Source organism: Narcine bancroftii, chromosome 4 (genome assembly GCF_036971445.1).
Source record: "Narcine bancroftii isolate sNarBan1 chromosome 4, sNarBan1.hap1, whole genome shotgun sequence".
In the NCBI taxonomy this organism is placed as follows: domain Eukaryota; kingdom Metazoa; phylum Chordata; class Chondrichthyes; order Torpediniformes; family Narcinidae; genus Narcine; species Narcine bancroftii.
In genome coordinates this window covers 205,791,552-205,809,961 of record NC_091472.1, presented here as the reverse complement: position 1 = coordinate 205,809,961, position 18,410 = coordinate 205,791,552, and the positions used below count along the sequence as shown (strand labels likewise).

The following is an 18,410-nucleotide window of genomic DNA, read 5'->3' as shown; positions in this document are numbered from 1 at the left end:
TCAACCCAGACATTAAATTCATGGAAATTAAGCCCGATCTGAATCTGCTCAGTCTCTCCTGCCTTGAGGAGGGGTTCCACTAGTGCCCCTCCGCCTTCTGGCCCACACATCAGCATGAACCTTAACATGGGGAGAAAGTGTGTCTGAAACAGTTTGCCCTTTACTGCAGGCATCATGGTATACATCAGCTCAAGTAGACAATCAAACGGCATTAAAAAGAACTCATACAGTATAATTAAAATTATGAACTTTATTTTAAAAAAAATTGCTCTGGAAGTGCAAAGAGCATCAATTAAAAAAAAACAGCTTAAGGCAACATTTCTGTGCACTGACAGCAGGTAATGGAACTGCACAGGATGACAACTGATGGACACAGTTGGAATTCATTGTTGGGGGTGGATGACAGAGGAAACCGACAGTGGGGGATGGGTGACGGAGGATATGGACAGTGGGGAGATGGGGGTCCAAGGGAATGGACAGTGGGAGGATGGGTGACAGAGGGAATAGACAATGGGGGGGTTGGGTGACGGAGGGAATGGACAGTGGGGGGGTGGGTGACGGAGAGAACAGACAGTGGGGGTGGGTGACGGAGGAAATAGACAGTGGGGGGATGGGTGACAGAGGGTAGGGACACTGCGGGTCCTGTGATGATGCCGCCATAGGTAACGTCTCCTTTTCTCTCAGAACTCGCACGTGCATTGGCCATCCATTTGTCATCATCGGAACCTGTCTGGCGATGCGGCCACACATAGGAGGCAGGATCGAGCAGAGGTGCATCTCCCAGCACCCAGACCAGAGGACTGAGCCTAGGGGTAATGACCAGGTTGAGGATCCTACTGAGTGTGGGATCAGTTAGCAACTTGGAGGTAAACTGTAGTTACCAGGCCGGAGCTCCAAGGGTCAGTTACCAGACGGAGCTCCCGGGGTCAGTTACCAGCCGGAGCCCCCAGGGTCAGTTACCAGACTGGAGCCCCCGGGGTCAGTTACCAGACTGGAGCCCTCGGGGTTATTTACCAGACTGGAGCCCTCGGGGTCAGTTACCAAGCCGGAGCTGTGTTTGCGAGACGTCTCATTCGCCTGTGAAGCAAGAAAACAAGAGTTAAATAAGCTTGCCGACACTGGGGTTGAGTGCAACACACATGCACGCTGGACACACAACATCCATTGGAAGTAAAGTGTAAGCAACATCTTGGGCCTGGGCTTCTCGTCAGACGAAAGAAACAGGCTGGTGCCTGAATAAAGAAGTGGGAGGAGGGAGGGTACAGGAAAGGACCCAAGGGAGGAAAGGGGCAGGGGGAAGAGCACAGGCCGACAGGTAAAGTGGTCATAGGTGGATTAGATAGGACGCTAGTTGAGAGAAGCAAAAGGTGTGTTCAGGGGAGGGGTTTCTGGTAGGAGAGGTGGGAAGCTGGAGGAAAGGAGACCAAGAGACTCTGGAGGAGGGGTTAATGGATCCTGGAGAAGTCGAAATTAATGCTGTCTGGTTGGAGACAGAATACAAGGTGTTGTTCCTCCAATGTGCGGGTAGCCTTGATTTGGCCATGGACAGACATGACGATGTGGTAGTGGTGTGTGGAATTGAAATGGTTAGCCACTGGGAGCTCCATGCTTTCACTCCTTCCTTCTATCGTTACCCTCTCCCTCCATCACCTCAGCCCAGCCATCTGCATCCACCTGTGATCTCTTCCTTGTTGGCCTGTGCTCCTCCAGCCCCATAGTACCTTATTTGGACCCCTGACTGCTTTTGTCTGTACCCTTCAAAGGGCCCAGGCCTGAAATGTTGGTCACCCTTGACTTCCCACGGAGGGCAGCCCAAGTTTGTCCCAATTTCAAGGTAAGGGGGAGGGAGGGGGGCAGGGGAATGGGGATGATCATATGGGGGAGGGAAAGGAATGGATGGGTCAGGGACAGCATGACGATGGGGGGCGAGAAGGGAGCGAGCACTGTCGTCACCACACAGGGATGTACCGGGTGTTTCGGTCCTGATCCCGAATCTTCTTTTCCATCTCTGCGTCCGTCAGCGTCTCCAGTAGGGGGCACCACTGGTCGGCATCGCCCGTGTTCCTGATGGCAATCTCCACTGTGGGCAGCGGATTCTCACTGCAGCACAAAAGACGAAACAGTCAACACAGGACAGCAATTCCCACCCTTACCTCTGAGATCCGGATCTGGGCATACGTTCACAGCAGATGGTCCGCAGCGTCTAAGGAAGGGGAGGGACAGTCAACGCTTCTCGGCGAGACGCTGCATCAGGACAGAGTGCAGGGGGAAGGTGCATAGAGGTAGAGCCTCAATAAGGAGATGAGAGGGAGGCAGGAATTGGAAGGTGGGACCAGCTGAGATGTCCCAAGTAGGGAAGAGAGGTGGGGGTGGTGGCAGGAGATCGGAGAAGGCAGTTGGCAAGTGAGATGTGGAGTCGGCCCGCAGGTGAGAACTCCAATAAGGAGGTGAGGGTTAGATGGTTCAACCAAGGAGAGGGGAAATCAAGCTGATGACAGGATGGGCAGGGATGTTGGGAGAGTGAAACACGATGGGCTGCAGACGCTGCGATTGTTGTAAACACACCAAAATGCTGGAGGAACTCGGCCGGTCTTTTCAGCATCTATAGGAGACAAAGATATATATATATATCGCCGACGTTTCAGACCTGAGCCCTCGAGGAAAACAAAAAATCAGTGAAGGCAGAGGGAGAAAGTCTCAAAATTCAAACAATGGGGGAGGAATCCAGACCACCAAAAGGAGTTAATTGGATGGATAAGGGAGTTGGTGGAATTTATCACATCTGTGCGAAAGGAGATGGGGAATGGAGAGGCAACAGGGGGAAGGGGTGGGGGGGTAACGAAAGCCAGAGAAGTCAATATTAATGCCATCTGGTTGGAGGGTGATCAATTTACAGGCACCAATTTGCTGGTGGTCTCAGTCTGGCAGTGCATGAGACCGTCGGCAAGGGAATGGGACGGAGGATTGAAACGAGCGGCCGCTGAGAGCTCAACGCTATTGCAGCGGACAGAGCCGAGGTGCTCGACGAAGCGACCTCCCTGTCTGTGTCCAGTCACTCCGATGTAGAGGAGACCATGATGTAGAGGGGTGTTGTGAGAACCTGTGAGATCAGGGGAGAGGCTGCGGGTCACCAGAACCTCTTATAAATTTAACGTACACTGTTGTTTTTATTGAAGCACAGAGCTGGCGGGTGATGGAACAGATTTCAAGGAAAGATCGGAGGGAGTTGCTGATGAGTAGCTGGGAGCTGCAGCTAGCAGCATGGGTAAATGGAGCAAGTCTTGAAGAGACACCCAGAGGTGCAGAAGTTCAGAGGTGCACTGCAGCGTGGGAACCGTTTCAACACAATAAGCTCTCAGGGCAGCAGAGGAACAGGGAGATTCAGGGATCCACAGACAGTGGTAAAACCCCTAGCAGAAGGTGCCAACCTTTGTCAGCAGAACAGACCTACCTGAAAGCGTACGTGCGCTGATGCCAGCTCAGCTGGCCTCTGATGCTGTACGCGATGGTGGTGACAAACTCTCCTCCCAGACCCAACTCGGAGCACAACTTCAGAGCAAACTTCTCAGGCGAGTTCTCCCTCTCCGACATGTCCCACTCAAATTGATCCACCAGAGAGATGTTCCCCACGTGGATGTTCAGCTGGTACAAACACAATACTTCAGTTACTGCACAGGTTCAGTCAGCACCCGGCCTCGGGAGCCTCATCCTGCAGCCTGGCTCTGCTATTGAGGGCAGGTCCTCCCAACCAAGGGTCAACAACCCAGTCTCCAGACCAGAAGGTGGTGGCCTGCACCCACACCTCCTCCCTCACCACTGTACGGGGCCCCAAACAGGCCTTTCAAGTGAGGCAACACTTCATGTGTGTATCTGCAGGACTGATTTACAGCATCTGGTGCTCCCTTTGTGACCTGCTCTATATCAGAGAGAGACTGGGCATGCAGACTGGGACATCGCTTCACTGAGCACCTTCGCTCAGTGATGGGGATCTCCCAGTGGCCAACCACTTCAATTCCGTGTCCCACTCCCATACTCACACGTCTGTCCATGGCCTCATGTATTGTCCCAAGACCACCCTCTCTACTCATCCAGCCCTCCCTTCTCCCCTTGCTTGCTGCTGTCCCCTCCCTCCCTTCTCCTCCTATTACTTCCTGATTTTGCCCTCCCCCCCCCAACCCTTTTGTTCAGACGCCTGCTGAAGCCCAAAATCTCAATTATATATTTTTTTACCTTTGCTACATAAAGGACACTGTTTGACCTGCTGAGTTTCTCCAGCCCTTTGTGTTTTTAACTTCAACCACGGTGTCTGCACTTTCGTGGTTTACTTCTTACAGCAGTCCTCAGCCGCTGAACAGCAATCCCAATGCAAAGGATCACAGACAGGTTTGTGTTGCTCAAAGCCAGTACATGATGGTGGACAAAAAGATTCATGAGTATGTTACCAGGGACGGGCACACTTGCGTTCCAAGGAGAGACTGGGTAGGCAGGGACTGTTTTCCCCAGAGCCAGGAAGACCAAGGGTTGGCCTTCTAAACGTGTACAAAACCACTCACCAGGATCCACCTCATCCCTCCACCCCTCCCTCAACCTCTCCTCATCCCTCTCCCTTCCCCTGCACCGCCATTCCTGATCATCGGTCTTGACCCAAACTGCCAGGGTGCAGTGAGCAAGTTTCACCTCACTGTTCCTCCAGCGATTTGTTCCAGTGCCTGCAGTCTCTAGTCTCCATCACGATGATAGGTGGTAGCTAATTCCAGTGCAGTATACGCTGCATTGTTGGAATTGCCCAGGTTCTTCCAAAGTTGCAGCTTCCATCATCAGATGCTCCAATGCTTGGGTTCAGTCAGCCAAGTACACCCAGATGGGACCAGCTTGGGAGGAGAAATTGTCTAGCATGGTCAAGTTGGGCCAAAGGGCCTCAGTTCCCTGCTGGACAACTCTGTGACTTATCTGGAGGCAACCTGTACTGCAACGCAGCCCCAGCAATGCAAGCAAGTGAAAGCCAGGACTACCAGCACATCAGGGAGACCTTGGAGTGAGGGATGAACCAGGAATTCCTGACCTTGTCAGGGAAGACCAAGAAGTGGGATTTCAGGACCATCTGAGAGCCATTAAAAAGTAAGAAATAGGAGCAGAAGTCAGCCACCTGGTCCGTCAAACCTGCAACTCCGTTCAACGAGATTATGGCTGATCTCCACCATCCTGGCTTTTCCCCAATTCCCTTAATTCCCCAACTATGTAAACATCTATCCCACCTGGTCTTAAATATATTAATTGAGGTCACCTCCACTGCTTCAATGGGCAGCGAATTCCAGAGATTCACCACCCTTTAGGAAAAGCAGTTCCTCCTCATCTCCATCCTAAATCTACCACCCTAAATATTGAGGCAACATCCCCTAGTTCTTGTCTTCCTGACCAATGGGAACAACTTACCGATCTCCATCTTATCTATGCCCCTCTTAATGTTTCTAATAAGATCCCCTCTCAGTCTTCCAAATTCCAGCGAGTACAGTCCCAGATCCTCAATCTCCCTCTCATCTCTGGCAAATCAACCTGGCGAACCTCCTCTATGCCATCTCCAGGTTGTACCTCTTCTCGTCCGGCAATCCCACGTTTAAGCCTGCTGCCATTATTACAAACTCCTTACAAACAGCGTGGGACTTGAAGCCCAGTCCCAATCGCTGGTGGTGTAAAGGCCTTGCGCTAATGCCCCATGGTATTATTTCCTGTTTTAAGCTTTGTTCTACCTTTAATATGTTTACATAGGAGCCATTTTCTGTTTTATGGCACTTTCTGTGGTCTGGCAATGGCCGGGCCCCAATGTTGCCAGATTAAAAGAAGTACAACCTGTACATCCTTCCTCAGGTAAGGAGACCAGAACTGCACACAGTTCTCCAGATGTGGCCAGTACCAGGCACAGTTGCAGCATAACCTCTCTGCTCCTGAATTTAATTCCTCCAGTGATGGAGGCCAACATTTACCTTTTTTTTTAAATATTTTTTTATTTTTCACACTATGAACCACATCAACCAAAATATGTACAAACGTTTCTCATTAAATTTGCAGTGGTCTTTTCTCCCATTTTTTTTCCTTTTCCCTCCCTCCCCTCTACACACCCCCCTCCAAAACCCATAAATATTCAACATATACAATACAATAAAACCATAAAACAATATTTTCTCACAAATGAAAATAAACAAGAAAAATGCATCATTATTTATTACACACTGAATCTAGTCGTTTTTTCATTTTTATCATTTTCATTCTCATTTTGGGGGATGGAGGTCGTAGGCAAGCTCTCTTTGATATGTTCCCAAATTTGCTCAAACATCGTGACTTTATTTTTTTAAATTATATGTTATTTTTTCCAATGGAATACATATATTCATTTTCATTTTCTGCATTGATTTACCATAAATTTGGCTAGTTATTCTTTTTACTTGTCTTTTGTCCAGTTTTATCCAACATTGGGTCCAAATTAAGGTTTAAATCCCCTCCTATCAATATATTTCCTTATGTGTCTGCAATCTTTAAAAAGAAATTCTTCATAAACTTTTGATACTCCTCGTTAGGCGCATATATATTGAGCAAATTCCAAAATTCTATGTGTGTATCTGACACTTTATCATTGCATACCTCCCTGCCGGATCTATTATTTCCTCCTCTATTTTGATTGATACATTTTTGTTAACTAGTATGGCTTCATCTCTAGCTTTTGAGTTATAGGATGCTGCCGTTACATGTCCGACCCAGTCTCTCTTTAGTTTGTTATGTTCCGCTTCAGTTAGATGCGTTTCCTGCACAAATGCTATATCTATTTTTTCCTTCAATAAATTTAATAGCCTCTTCCTTTTAATTTGGTTATGTATTCCATTAATGTTTACAGTTATATAGTTCAACATGGCCATCTTATATCTTGCACACACCTCTTTTCCACCTCTTCGCCACCTCCATTCCCCTTTTCATCTCTTAGTTTTCTCTTATTACATTTAATAAGACATAATGTACCCCCGCAATTCCCACTTCTGCTAATACCTTAACCCCAAAAGTTCCCCCCCTCTCTGAGTTGCCCCATATCCCTTGCCAGGCAACCACAACTCCCCTTTTAATTTGGATTGCGATCTTGTTCACAGCGTCAACTGATTTTGCAGTGACGGTTATTTCTCCTCTACCCAGCCCTCTCCAGAAAACACTTTTTTTAAAACACATATAACAAAGCTCTCTTTTTTCCCCCTTACTCCCTTTCTACCCTTCTCCTTTTCCTCTTTAGTTCTTTACATATACATTGTTTTTTTATCTTTATATATACTTTAGCGCCATTCTTCATTCTTGTTACATCTCTTCTCCTTTCCTGCAAACATCCTGCGAAATCTTACACTTTCTCTGGATCCGAGAACAGTCTGTTTTCCTCCCCGGGTATAAATATTTTAAGCACAGCTGGATGTCTTAATATGAATTTGTAACCTTTTTTCCATATGCTGTATTAAATTCCTTCCTCCTCTTTAAGAGTTCAAAACTTATGTCTGGGTAAAAAAATATTTTTTGACCCTTGTATTTTGTCCAGTTTATTATCTTCTCTAATTTTATTCCTCGCCCGTTCCAGTATATTTTCTCTTGTCGTGTATCTCAAAAATTTTACTAAGATGGATCTTGGTTTTTGATGTGTCTGTGGTTTCGGAGCTAATGCTCTGTGAGCCCTTTCTATTTCCATTTCTTCCTGCATTTCTGTCGTTCCCAGGACCTTCGGGATCCATCCTTTTATAAATTCCTTCATGTCTGTGCCTTCTTCTCCCTCCTTCAGGCCCACTATTTTTATGTTGTTTCGCCTACTATAATTTTCCAACATATCAATTTTCTGACATAACAACTTTTGTGTCCTCTTTAATTTTTTTTGTCACTTTCTTCCAATTTCCCTCAAGTCATTTACTTCCATTTCTACAGCCGTTTCTCGTTCTTCCACATTCTCTACTCTTTTCCCTATTTCTGTCATTACCAGTTCTAATCTTTGCCTTTTTTCTTCTGTTTTCATTTTCCTTTTAATTGCATTAAACTCTAATGACAACCATTCTTTGAGTGATCTCATTTGTTCTTCAAAAAAAGACTTTATCTATATTCTGTTCATCAGTTTTACCTTTTATTTCTCTTTGTCCATCGGTTTTACCTTCTATTTCTCTGTGAAGATCTTGGTCTTTTTCTTCCTCTTCTTCTGTGTCTGTATCTGTGTTTGTGTCTTCTTCTCTTCTTTGTGCCTGTGTCTCTTCTGTTTTTCCTGATGAGCTGCTTGTATCTCTTTGTCGGGCCTCTTGTTGCTGGTCCTCCCGTCCTGCGGTGCTCGTCTGTTGTTCCTTGCCCTCCAGCTGAGAGCCCTGGTGTCGGGCATCCATCAGCTGCTCACTCTGTGACAGACCGCTCCTCTGCTGAGTCCCCCTCCCGCTGGTGTACTCTTTCTCCTTTGATTGCTCAGTTGCGCACTTTTGTTTAGCTCTGAGAGCCATTTTTGTAGTGGGTCGCGACTCCACAGAGCAGGCACTGACCTCGAGGGTCGGGCACTCCTCGTCACCACAGCGTCCTGTTCCCTCATGCAGGTAAGGCCTTCCTCTTTCTTCTCCGCTGACTTTTTCAACTCTTTTTTTCCAGCTGTTCTTACTTTCTTCTTCTTGGGTGCCATCTTCTTTCTCTTCTCTGTATCTTTATCTTCTATTTCTTGTACTCTATTTCTGTTATGCTTTGCTTTTTCCTAACTTTTTTCCTATTTTCCTGGAAGGCTGGTTTTCCCGACTCCTCCAACACTTACCTTCTTGATTCCCTGCTGCACCTGCACCCAACCTTTGCGTTCGTGCAGACACTGCAAGCCGTGCCGAGCTGCCGCCATAGTATAGACACACCAGCAACAGTGGACTCCTGCCACTCTCCCCTTGCTGAGTCACCAAGGTGCCCAGTTCCAAGGAAGCTGGATTTAGTTCTCTGCAGTGGGAGAGGAGATTAAAGCACTCGCTCACCTTAATGATAACTCTCTGATCGGGCTGGTCCTCCAGGATGCTGTCTGTCGGGTAGGAGTCAATCTGCTGGCGGATTGCTGAAGCAATGGCGGGGACAAAGGTCAAAGGGTTCAGATCCAGGTCATCACACAATATCTCAGCAAACATCTCTGGGGTCATTAACTTCTCTGCAAAGGATACAACAGGCTGGCAGTGAAGAGGAAAACCGGATACCACAACCCGATACTGACATAGCAAGCTCAGGGGTCCAGTCAGCCGCATGCTGGCCACGTTTGCGCCCCTTAAGGCAGGTAACGACCGCAGGGGGCTTTAACCCAGCCCCACAAGGGGTAGGGAGAGAGATGTGGGGGGGGGGGGGCCCTCAGCCCAGCCGAGGAAGTTGGGGGGCTTTATTCACGAGAACAATGCATTTCTGCCAATATCGACGTCCCACACAGACAGCTGTGTACACCTTCCTGTTTTTGCGTCTGAGCTGGGCACAAAATTGACTGCTGGATTGCCCTTATTTCTGTGACTGCACATCAGAAGTCCCATTGCCCAGTGGTTTACTGGTTTACCCATCCAGTGATGTCCTTCTGCAGTCTGAACCTCATTGCCAACCAGCAACAAGCACACATCCTGTGATCGTGCATCTTACCAAGAGGGCAGAGGGTCCCGAGGAACCCCTATCGCCAACGTTACCCTTCACTCTGTCATCAGGGCCATTCTGGAACCAGTTGGTCACTGATTCCATGGCCCTTTTCCTGTAACAATATCGCCAGGTGGGACTCAGTGGGACGAGCAGCATCGGAGGAGGCAAGTGTGTGCAAATCGTTGTGTCAGGTTGAGGCCTGCATCAGGACTGAGGGGATGGCAGGAAAAAGAGTGGGAGAGTGACAGGGTGGGGTGGGAAAGAGAACGCCTGGCGGGAGGAGGGGGGGGAGAGAGGGCAGAGGTTATCAAGTGGGTAGAGTGACATGAGGGAGAAGGGGATATTGGGTGGGTGGAGATGGAACCAGACAGGCAAGGGGGAGAGGAGGAATGAACAGATGAGATGAAACCTTGGCGGAGAGCTGAGTGCGTGAGAGGACAGCACCGAGGTCAGCTCACCTGACACTAGTCCACACATTGTTTGGCAAATTACTCAGGCAAAAGCTGAGACGGAGAAGGGACAGGACAGACAGGAATGGGAGTCGAAGTTCAAGACGGCCAGTGCAGAGAGAGCCAGGACCCGTTGTTACCACATCTGTGCTTTTGTCTCCACAGACATTGCTTGTCCTGGATTCCAGCATTTACAATCAGCTTTCTCAAAGATTCTTACATTTACGTTGACTGCATCAACTACAGGTACACAATCCTTTATCCAGACATCTAAAATCCGGAAAGTGGGGAGAGAGTCGGCAGTGTGCGTCAAGTGGGTGGGGGGGGGGGGGGGGCGGGGGGAGACCAGCAGCGCGAATTGGGCGGGTGAGTGGGGGGAGACTGGCAACATGAATTGGGCAGGCGAGTGGGGGGAGACCGGAAGCACGCATTGGGCGGGCGAGTGGGGGGGGGGGAGACTGGCAGCGCGAATCAGGTGGGCGAGTGGGGGGAGACCGGCAGCATGTGTTTGGCGGGCGAGTGAGGGGAGACCGGCAGTGCGAATCAGGGGGGCGAGGGGGTGGTTGACTGCAGCGCAACTGGAAGGGGGTGGGGGTGGATACTGCATCACAATTCAGGTGGGCTTAAATCTAGCTTTCTGAAATCTGGAAAAATCCAAAATTTGGGACACACTGTCCCCCATGGGTTCCGGATAAAGGACTGTGTACCTGGATAATCTCACTCCTCCAAAAACAGAATCTTTATCTCACAAACTGACTGAAAGGAACCATCACAATCCTATGGGATGGACAAACTACTTAACACTTTGCTAAGCATATTCGTTAAACTTATTCTTTCACAACTATTTCAGGGGATGACCTATCAAGGAAAACGCACAGCGGCCAGGTCTCTGTGGCTCAGAAGGGAAGGGAAGAGAGCAATAGTGATAAGGGATTGATGGGTGATTCTGTGGATGGGATCGAGACACGTTGCCTTCACAGTTGTCAAGGTCAGAGACGTCTTTGCTCAAGTCCACTGCATTTTTGAAAGGGGGGGGTGGGGTGAGAAGCCAGATGTTGTGGTCCACGTTGGTATCAATGACAGAGAAAGAAAAGGGATGAGGTACTGAAGGGAAAAACAGGGATTTTGGAAGGAAACTAAAGGGCAGAACCTCCACATTGGTAATGCCTGGGTTTCCGCTTGTACCTCACGCCAGTGAAGGGAGGGATGGGAAGTTATGGCAGGTGAATACATGGCTGAAACATAGACATAGGGAGCAGGTTTGTGGGTCATTAGGATCTCCTCTGGGAAAAATAAAATGCCGTGACAGCAGCTGCCAGTATTCTTAAGTGTGCAAGACCAGGGAGATCTTGGGGTCAAGATTCCTCGAGGTTGTCGCACAAGTTGACAAAGAGTGGTTAAGAAGGCGTATGCTGTTTCGGCTGACATTAGTTGGGGGATTGGGTTCACGAGGTAATGCCTGCAGGTCCATAAAACTCTGGTTGGACTACACTTGCAGTGTTTCCTTCAGTTCCGGTCACTTCATCACAGGAAGGATGGAGATGCCTTGGAGAGGGTGCAGAGATTGACCAGGATGGTCACTGGACTGGAAAACATGTCTTATGAAGCAATGTGGGGCTTTTAACTTTGCAGCGATGAAGGACGAGAGCGATTTAATAGAGATATATGGATTGTGGGGGGGTAGATAGGGTGGACAGCCAGCACCTTTCTTTGGCTTGGCTTCGCGGACGAAGATTTATGGAGGGGGTAAAAAGTCCACGTCAGCTGCAGGCTCGTTTGTGGCTGACCAGTCCGATGCGGGACAGGCAGACACGATTGCAGCGGTTGCAAGGGAAAATTGGTTGGTTGGGGTTGGGTGTTGGGTTTTTCCTCCTTTGCCTTTTGTCAGTGAGGTGGGCTCTGCGGTCTTCTTCAAAGGAGGCTGCTGCCCGCCAAACTGTGAGGCGCCAAGATGCACGGTTTGAGGCGTTATCAGCCCACTGGCGGTGGTCAATGTGGCAGGCACCAAGAGATTTCTTTAGGCAGTCCTTGTACCTTTTCTTTGGTGCACCTCTGTCACGGTGGCCAGTGGAAAGCTCGCCATATAATACGATCTTGGGAAGGCGATGGTCCTCCATTCTGGAGACGTGACCCATCCAGCGCAGCTGGATCTTCAGCAGCGTGGTCTCGATGCTGTCGACCTCTGCCCTCTCGAGTACCTCGACGTTAGGGGTGTGAGCGCTCCAATGGATGTTGAGGATGGAGCGGAGACAACGCTGGTGGAAGCGTTCTAGGAGCCGTAGGTGGTGCCGGTAGAGGACCCATGTTTCGGAGCCGAACAGGAGTGTGGGTATGACAACGGCTCTGTATACGCTTATCTTTGTGAGGTTTTTCAGTTGGTTGTTTTTCCAGACTCTTTTGTGTAGTCTTCCAAAGGCGCTATTTGCCTTGGCGAGTCTGTTGTCTATCTCATTGTCGATCCTTGCATCTGATGAAATGGTGCAGCCGAGATAGGTAAACTGGTTGACCGTTTTGAGTTTTGTGTGCCCGATGGAGATGTGGGGGGGCTGGTAGTCATGGTGGGGAGCTGGCTGATGGAGGACCTCAGTTTTCTTCAGGCTGACTTCCAGGCCAAACATTTTGGCAGTTTCCGCAAAGCAGGACGTCAAGCGCTGAAGAGCTGGCTCTGAATGGGCAACTAAAGCGGCATCATCTGCAAAGAGTAGTTCACGGACAAGTTTCTCTTGTGTCTTGGTGTGAGCTTGCAGGCGCCTCAGATTGAAGAGACTGCCATCCGTGCGGTACCGGATGTAAACAGCGTCTTCATTGTTGGGGTCTTTCATGGCTTGGTTCAGCATCATGCTGAAGAAGATTGAAAAGAGGGTTGGTGCGAGAACACAGCCTTGCTTCACGCCATTGTTAATGGAGAAGGGTTCAGAGAGCTCATTGCTGTATCTGACCCGACCTTGTTGGTTTTCGTGCAGTTGGATAATCATGTTGAGGAACTTTGGGGGACATCCGATGCGCTCTAGTATTTGCCAAAGCCCTTTCCTGCTCACGGTGTCGAAGGCTTTGGTGAGGTCAACAAAGGTGATGTAGAGTCCTTTGTTTTGTTCTCTGCACTTTTCTTGGAGCTGTCTGAGGGCAAAGACCATGTCAGTGGTTCCTCTGTTTGCGCGAAAGCCGCACTGTGATTCTGGGAGAATATTCTCAGCGACACTAGGTATTATTCTATTTAGTAGCACCTTTATCCCAGGGCAAAATACCAGAGGACATTTGTTTAATGCAAGTGGAGGAAAGTTCAGGGGAGACATCAGGGGTAGTTTTCTTACTCAAAGTGGTGGGTGCCTGTGATGCATTGCCAGGGGTGGTGGTGGAGCCAGGTACATTAGACATTCAAAAGACTCTTGGATGGATGTAAAAAGAGAGGTTTATGGGTGTGAAATAGGGATGAATTAGATTGTCGAGGAGTAGGTTCACATCAGTTGACCCAACATTATGGGCTGCAGGGCCAACACTGCTGTAATGTTGTATAAAAACGCAGGAAATTGGGACTTAATGCAGAGCTCCTTTCAATCAGATGAGCAGCTCCTTTCACTGGGCTTCAACGTGTAATGTTCACAGAACTACTGCAGATTGTGCAAAACCAAAACATTGCAGTGACCCGATCATGGGGAACAGAAGGCAAGGGCAGCGTCACAGTGTGGACTTGTGTGGATGGAACCAGAGTTCACAGGGTGGTTTTGAATGAACAGTTCTGCATGTTCACAGAGGTAAGGCTATTTGGGGCAAGGAACGACATACTGTACTAGAAAATGTTATTCCACCAACATGAACTTGATTTCTTCCCATCTATCATGTTTGTCCTATCAAGTCAGTTTAAATAGTCTGTATTCCCTGAATTTAGAAAATTGAGCAGTGACTCACTCAGACCTAGAGGATTGTCAGGGGTCTCGACAGAGTAGAGTCAAGAACAGGGGGACATCGTAAAAATGAGGGAGAGGTTATCGTGAAGAGATTTCATCTCAGAGGGTAGAAAATCCCTGGAACTCTCTGTCTCAGGTGTGGAGGCTGAATCCTATTTAACAGAGACTACATAGCATGGGCTCTTTAGCCTGCGATGTGGTGCTGATCTATGTAAACTTACTGCACATCCACATTACACATGATTGAAGTGGAAAGATAAATGTCTGGAAGATGGAGGAATTCAGGGTTATGGGGAACCGGGGCAGAAGAGGAATCATCATCGGGAATGGTGGGGCTAATTTTGATGTCACCTGTTCACCCACATTCTCATCCAAATCGTGAACTGAGTTGTCAGGCCACAGTGGATCCAGTACCAATTCTTGCAGCACATCTCTGTCGCAGACCTCCACTCGGACAACAACCCTGTCCCCAGTTGGCCAGCTCACCTGGATTCCACATGTTCTAACCATCTGCACCAGCCTACAGTATAGGACCTTACTGAGGCCCAGTTAGACATCTTCCACCTCTCTGCCCTCATCAATCCTCTTGGTCACCTATTCAAAAAACTCAATTACGTTCATGAGACAAAATTTCCCAGCTCAAAGTCATGATTTACCCCGACTATAAAGTTGGACAAACTTGGATTGTTTTTCTCTTAATCAATCCTTGCCTTTCCCTGCCCCTTTGATGCACTCCACTGACATCACGCTCACTGACTGCTTGTCCTTGCAGCCGTTCTCAAACAGAACCACCCTCCAGTCTTCTGTGACCTCTCCTGTAGTGAATTAAAAGACGAAGCAATTCTGCCAAGACCCTGCAATTTCCACTGCAGCCTCCCCAGTGTCCGAGGATACTCCCGGTCGGGCCCCAGGTGCTTACCCACCTTCACACATTTCAAGACCACCAACGCCTCCGCTTCCATAGCCGCCAAGTTTCAGGACGTCACTGAACTCACGAGTTTTCACATCTTTCTCTACGGTCAATAGAGAAATACAGACCAGAAGTATTCATTCAAGGCCTCAAACATCTCTTATGGCTCCACACACAGGCAACTACACTTAAGCTTCAATAAACTATTCTCTTCCTCGTTACCCTTATGTCCTTAACATGCTTCAGAACATGGCGCACAGAACAGTGCAACACAGGAACAGGGCCTTCTGCCCATCTTGTTTGTGCTAACCACGATGCCAATTTAAACTAGCCCCTGCAGCCCACACATGGTTTCCAACCCTCTGTTCATTTGGCCTGTCCAGATGGCTCCTGAATGTTGCTGTTGATTCTGCTCCATCACCTCCCGGGCAGTGCATCGCAGGCATGGCCACTCTGCGTTAAAAAAAACACGCGCCCCTCGAATCTCCTTTAAACTTTCTCTCTTTCACCATAAAGCCATGCCCAGTAGTGTTTTCCACCCTGGGGGAAGAAAAGGCTCCGACTGCACGATATGTGCCTCTCACTGTTTCATTGATTTCTGTCAGGTCTCCTCACAGCCTCCTATAGTCCAGCATGTCCAACCTCTCCTAATCGCAAACACTCTCTAATCCAGGAAACATCCTGGTGAACCTCTGCAGTACCCGGCCCAAAGCCTGTCACGGGGTCACAGGAACATCACACAATGCTCCAAGTCTGGTCTAAACAAAGTTTAGCATAGCTGCAACACCATTTCCCATCTTTTCAGGATTCTCCTTGACACTATGTGGCAGGGATTCTACCTTTCTCATCCCGTTTCCATCCCTCCTGCTCCTCAAGATCCCAGCTGCCTAAACCTGATTCACACCTCCTTTTTGCTGAACAGAGCCTCAACAACCCTCGTCAACCCATGCTCTCTTATGATGTGAACCTTGCTGTCACTCGAACAGGCCCTGACTCCTCTTATCTAACTATCTCTGCAGATTACAGATAGGAAACACTTTTATCTAAACTGACACCTGGCCCCGTATGAACTGAAGGATCTCGTTAGTGGTTCATCACCACAGTTTGCGGAGACAGCATTCACCCACTATTACTTACCATTCATGTTCCAAGTGAAGGCATCCCTCAGTTTTTGCCCATCTATCTCCATGTCGAGGCGAATAGGAACCAGTACCTCCAACTGAGAGGCATTTTCGTGGATCACTGCTGGGTCGTGGTCATCAAAACTGGGGGAAGGGGGTAGTGACGAGCAGGGAACAGGTCAGAGAGAATAATCCAAAAGCCACATTTAAAACACACTGGCACATCTCTGCTACATCTCATGTCTGACAGTAGAACATTTATTCTGATCACTTCCTAAATTACAGCCAAAAACTCAGACCGTCCGACAAACAAAAACATTAGTTACCTCTTAGATGGGATTTATAATCCCAACAAGTATGAGGTGATGCATATGTCAAACAAGCTAGGGAGTATGTCGAATGCGGTGGGGTCCTTGGGGGTGTTGATCTTGGATGTACCGGGAGCCGATAACATACATCCTTGACAGAGGTAGCACAGGTGGAGAGGAAGATGAAGGCAGCACATGGAAAGCCTGCCTTCAGCAGCCACAGCAGGAACATCATGCTACAACTTCATAAGGCATTGGTTACGCCACACTCTGTGCAGTTCTGGCTGCCACAGTGAAGGAAGGATGAGGCTGCAGAGTAGTATTCACCAGGATGGGGTTTGTTTACCCTGGAGAAGATGAGGTGACCACCACGAAGGGGGCTGGATGGGGTAAATACGACTCCTTCCCAGGGTAGGATTGAAAACACCATGTGGACATCGGTCCAAAGTGAGGCAGTGGAGGCCTCGAGGGGATCGAAGGTGGGATTTCTGGTCACAGGGGGTGGCTGAGAAGTGGACCACTCTCCCTGAGGGGATGCTGAAGAAAGGACACACAACACTGAAGGAGCACCTGGACATGAACTGCCAAGGCGGATCTGGTCCAAGTGCAGCTCAGTGGACCTGGTGTAGATAGGTAGACATGCCCCTGTGTTGTACAATTTTACAACCCCATTCATTTCAGAGATTGATGACAATGAATCGAATTGATTGTCAAATGTTCTGACATAGAGTGTAAAGCTTTGTTCTATTTTGATGGGACATAAGAATTAGAAAAAAAACCACACAAGAACATCAGGTTTCAGCAAATGCAAAAGCAGGGAAATGAGCTGAAGTGGGAGGAAAGCTGGAGTCAGTGATAACATCATGGGGAAATACACATTGCAGGCCCTTTGCCCATGGAGTTGTGCCGACCCGTGGAAAACTACTCCACAACAATCTAATTTTCCCACCTCACGTCCATATTTTACAAACACGGGCCTGTCTAAGAGGGTTTAAAATGTATCACCACCCCCGGCAATGCGCTCCAGGCACCCACCACTGACATCTCCCTTGAGCTTTCCTCCACTCACCTTAATCCTCTGGTATTTTCTATTGTTGCCAGAGAAAAAGGGTCTGGCTGTCAATTCCATCCAAGCCCCTCATAATCCTCTATTAAGATACCTCCAAAGAGAAAAGGCCTGGCTCTGTTAAGATGTCACGGTGTTAAGGTATGTCATGGTGATCAAACGCTACACAGCCAGGGCAAATCAAAAACCACAGCGAGCTGTGGAGGTTTGAGTATCACTCAGAGCTCACAACACTGCTTACGGGTTGAGAGGCGAGATGGTATTCTGATCTGCAAGAGCGGAACTCTCTCACGCAAACAGGAAGGTAAAGTGTGGGAACTCAGACACCAGCGAGACAAAGCGTACGTGGCAGATATTTAAACCATGACTGATACAAGTCATCCCTATGGGTCAGAGGCAATGGTGCCTCCCTTCCTGACAGGTTGAATACCTTCGATGCATGGTTTGATGAGGAAAGCAAGGTGACAGCAAAGAAAGCCTCGTCCTCCTGTGAGGAACAGACACCCTGCGTAGCCGCGGCTGAGGTGAGGATGATCCTATCTAGGGTGGACCCACACAAAGCAGAAGGTTCAGATAACATACCTGGTCAGGTGCTGAAAGTCGTTGCAGCCCAGGTGACGGAGGTCATAATGGACACGTACAACATCTCATTGCAGCAGTCCACTGTCCCCACAGATTTCAAAGCAGCCTCATCATCTTTGTGCCCAAAGTGATGGTAACCGGACTAAATGACTTCCGCCCAGTGGCACTGACGTCTATAATCATGAAGTGCTTTGAGCAGCTGGTGATAGAGCCCATCAAATCCCACCTTCCAGCGACATTGGACCCGTCCCAGTTTGCCTCCCTTCCAAAAAGACGATGCATTGGCATTGACCCTCCCCTCTGTCCTGACCCACCAAGGGAACAATGGCTCATACACCAGGCTGTTGTTCATTGACCTCAGCTCAGTGTTTAACCTCAGATCACGGACTTGACGAAAAGACTACAGTCTGTCCAGGTTTGGCAGCAAGACCCCAAGTCC

General features: G+C 48.7%; 2 protein-coding genes across 7 annotated transcripts in view; one reads left to right on the top strand and one right to left on the bottom strand.

Moving 5' to 3' along the window:
* Nucleotides 1-242: 242 nt before the first annotated feature.
* LOC138761504 (SWI/SNF-related matrix-associated actin-dependent regulator of chromatin subfamily B member 1-A) overlaps nucleotides 243-18,410 on the bottom strand; it is a 37,359-nt gene continuing 19,191 nt past the window's right edge. For 2 of the 6 annotated variants that reach the window (XM_069933737.1, XM_069933738.1), the window contains exons 4-9: nucleotides 16,032-16,159; nucleotides 14,908-14,997; nucleotides 9,000-9,166; nucleotides 3,452-3,642; nucleotides 1,969-2,100; nucleotides 243-1,077 (exon numbers count right to left, since the gene is read on the bottom strand). In XM_069933737.1, the coding sequence (XP_069789838.1) occupies nucleotides 1,038-1,077; nucleotides 1,969-2,100; nucleotides 3,452-3,642; nucleotides 9,000-9,166; nucleotides 14,908-14,997; nucleotides 16,032-16,159 (748 nt within the window). In that variant the 3' untranslated portion in view covers nucleotides 243-1,037. The remainder of the gene's footprint in view (nucleotides 1,078-1,968; nucleotides 2,101-3,451; nucleotides 3,643-8,999; nucleotides 9,167-14,907; nucleotides 14,998-16,031; nucleotides 16,160-18,410) is intronic. The other 4 variants (XM_069933739.1, XM_069933741.1, XM_069933740.1 and 1 more) reach the window with 3 other exon arrangements.
* Nucleotides 9,259-11,162, top strand: LOC138760240 (uncharacterized). The gene is made up of 4 exons (XM_069930571.1): nucleotides 9,259-9,289; nucleotides 9,525-9,714; nucleotides 10,099-10,325; nucleotides 10,930-11,162. Exons 1-4 carry the CDS (start codon nucleotides 9,259-9,261, stop codon nucleotides 11,103-11,105), a joined length of 624 nt encoding a protein of 207 aa, XP_069786672.1. The 3' UTR covers nucleotides 11,106-11,162.

Coding starts and splice junctions, on each gene's coding strand:
- LOC138760240 (XM_069930571.1), top strand. CDS start 9,259: ATGCTGGCCACGTTTGCGCCCCTTAAGGCAG. Junction 9,290..9,524: donor GTTTGCGCCCCTTAAGGCAG/GTAACGACCGCA, acceptor ACTGCACATCAG/AAGTCCCATTGCCCAGTGGT. Junction 10,326..10,929: donor GTTGACTGCATCAACTACAG/GTACACAATCCT, acceptor CAACTATTTCAG/GGGATGACCTATCAAGGAAA.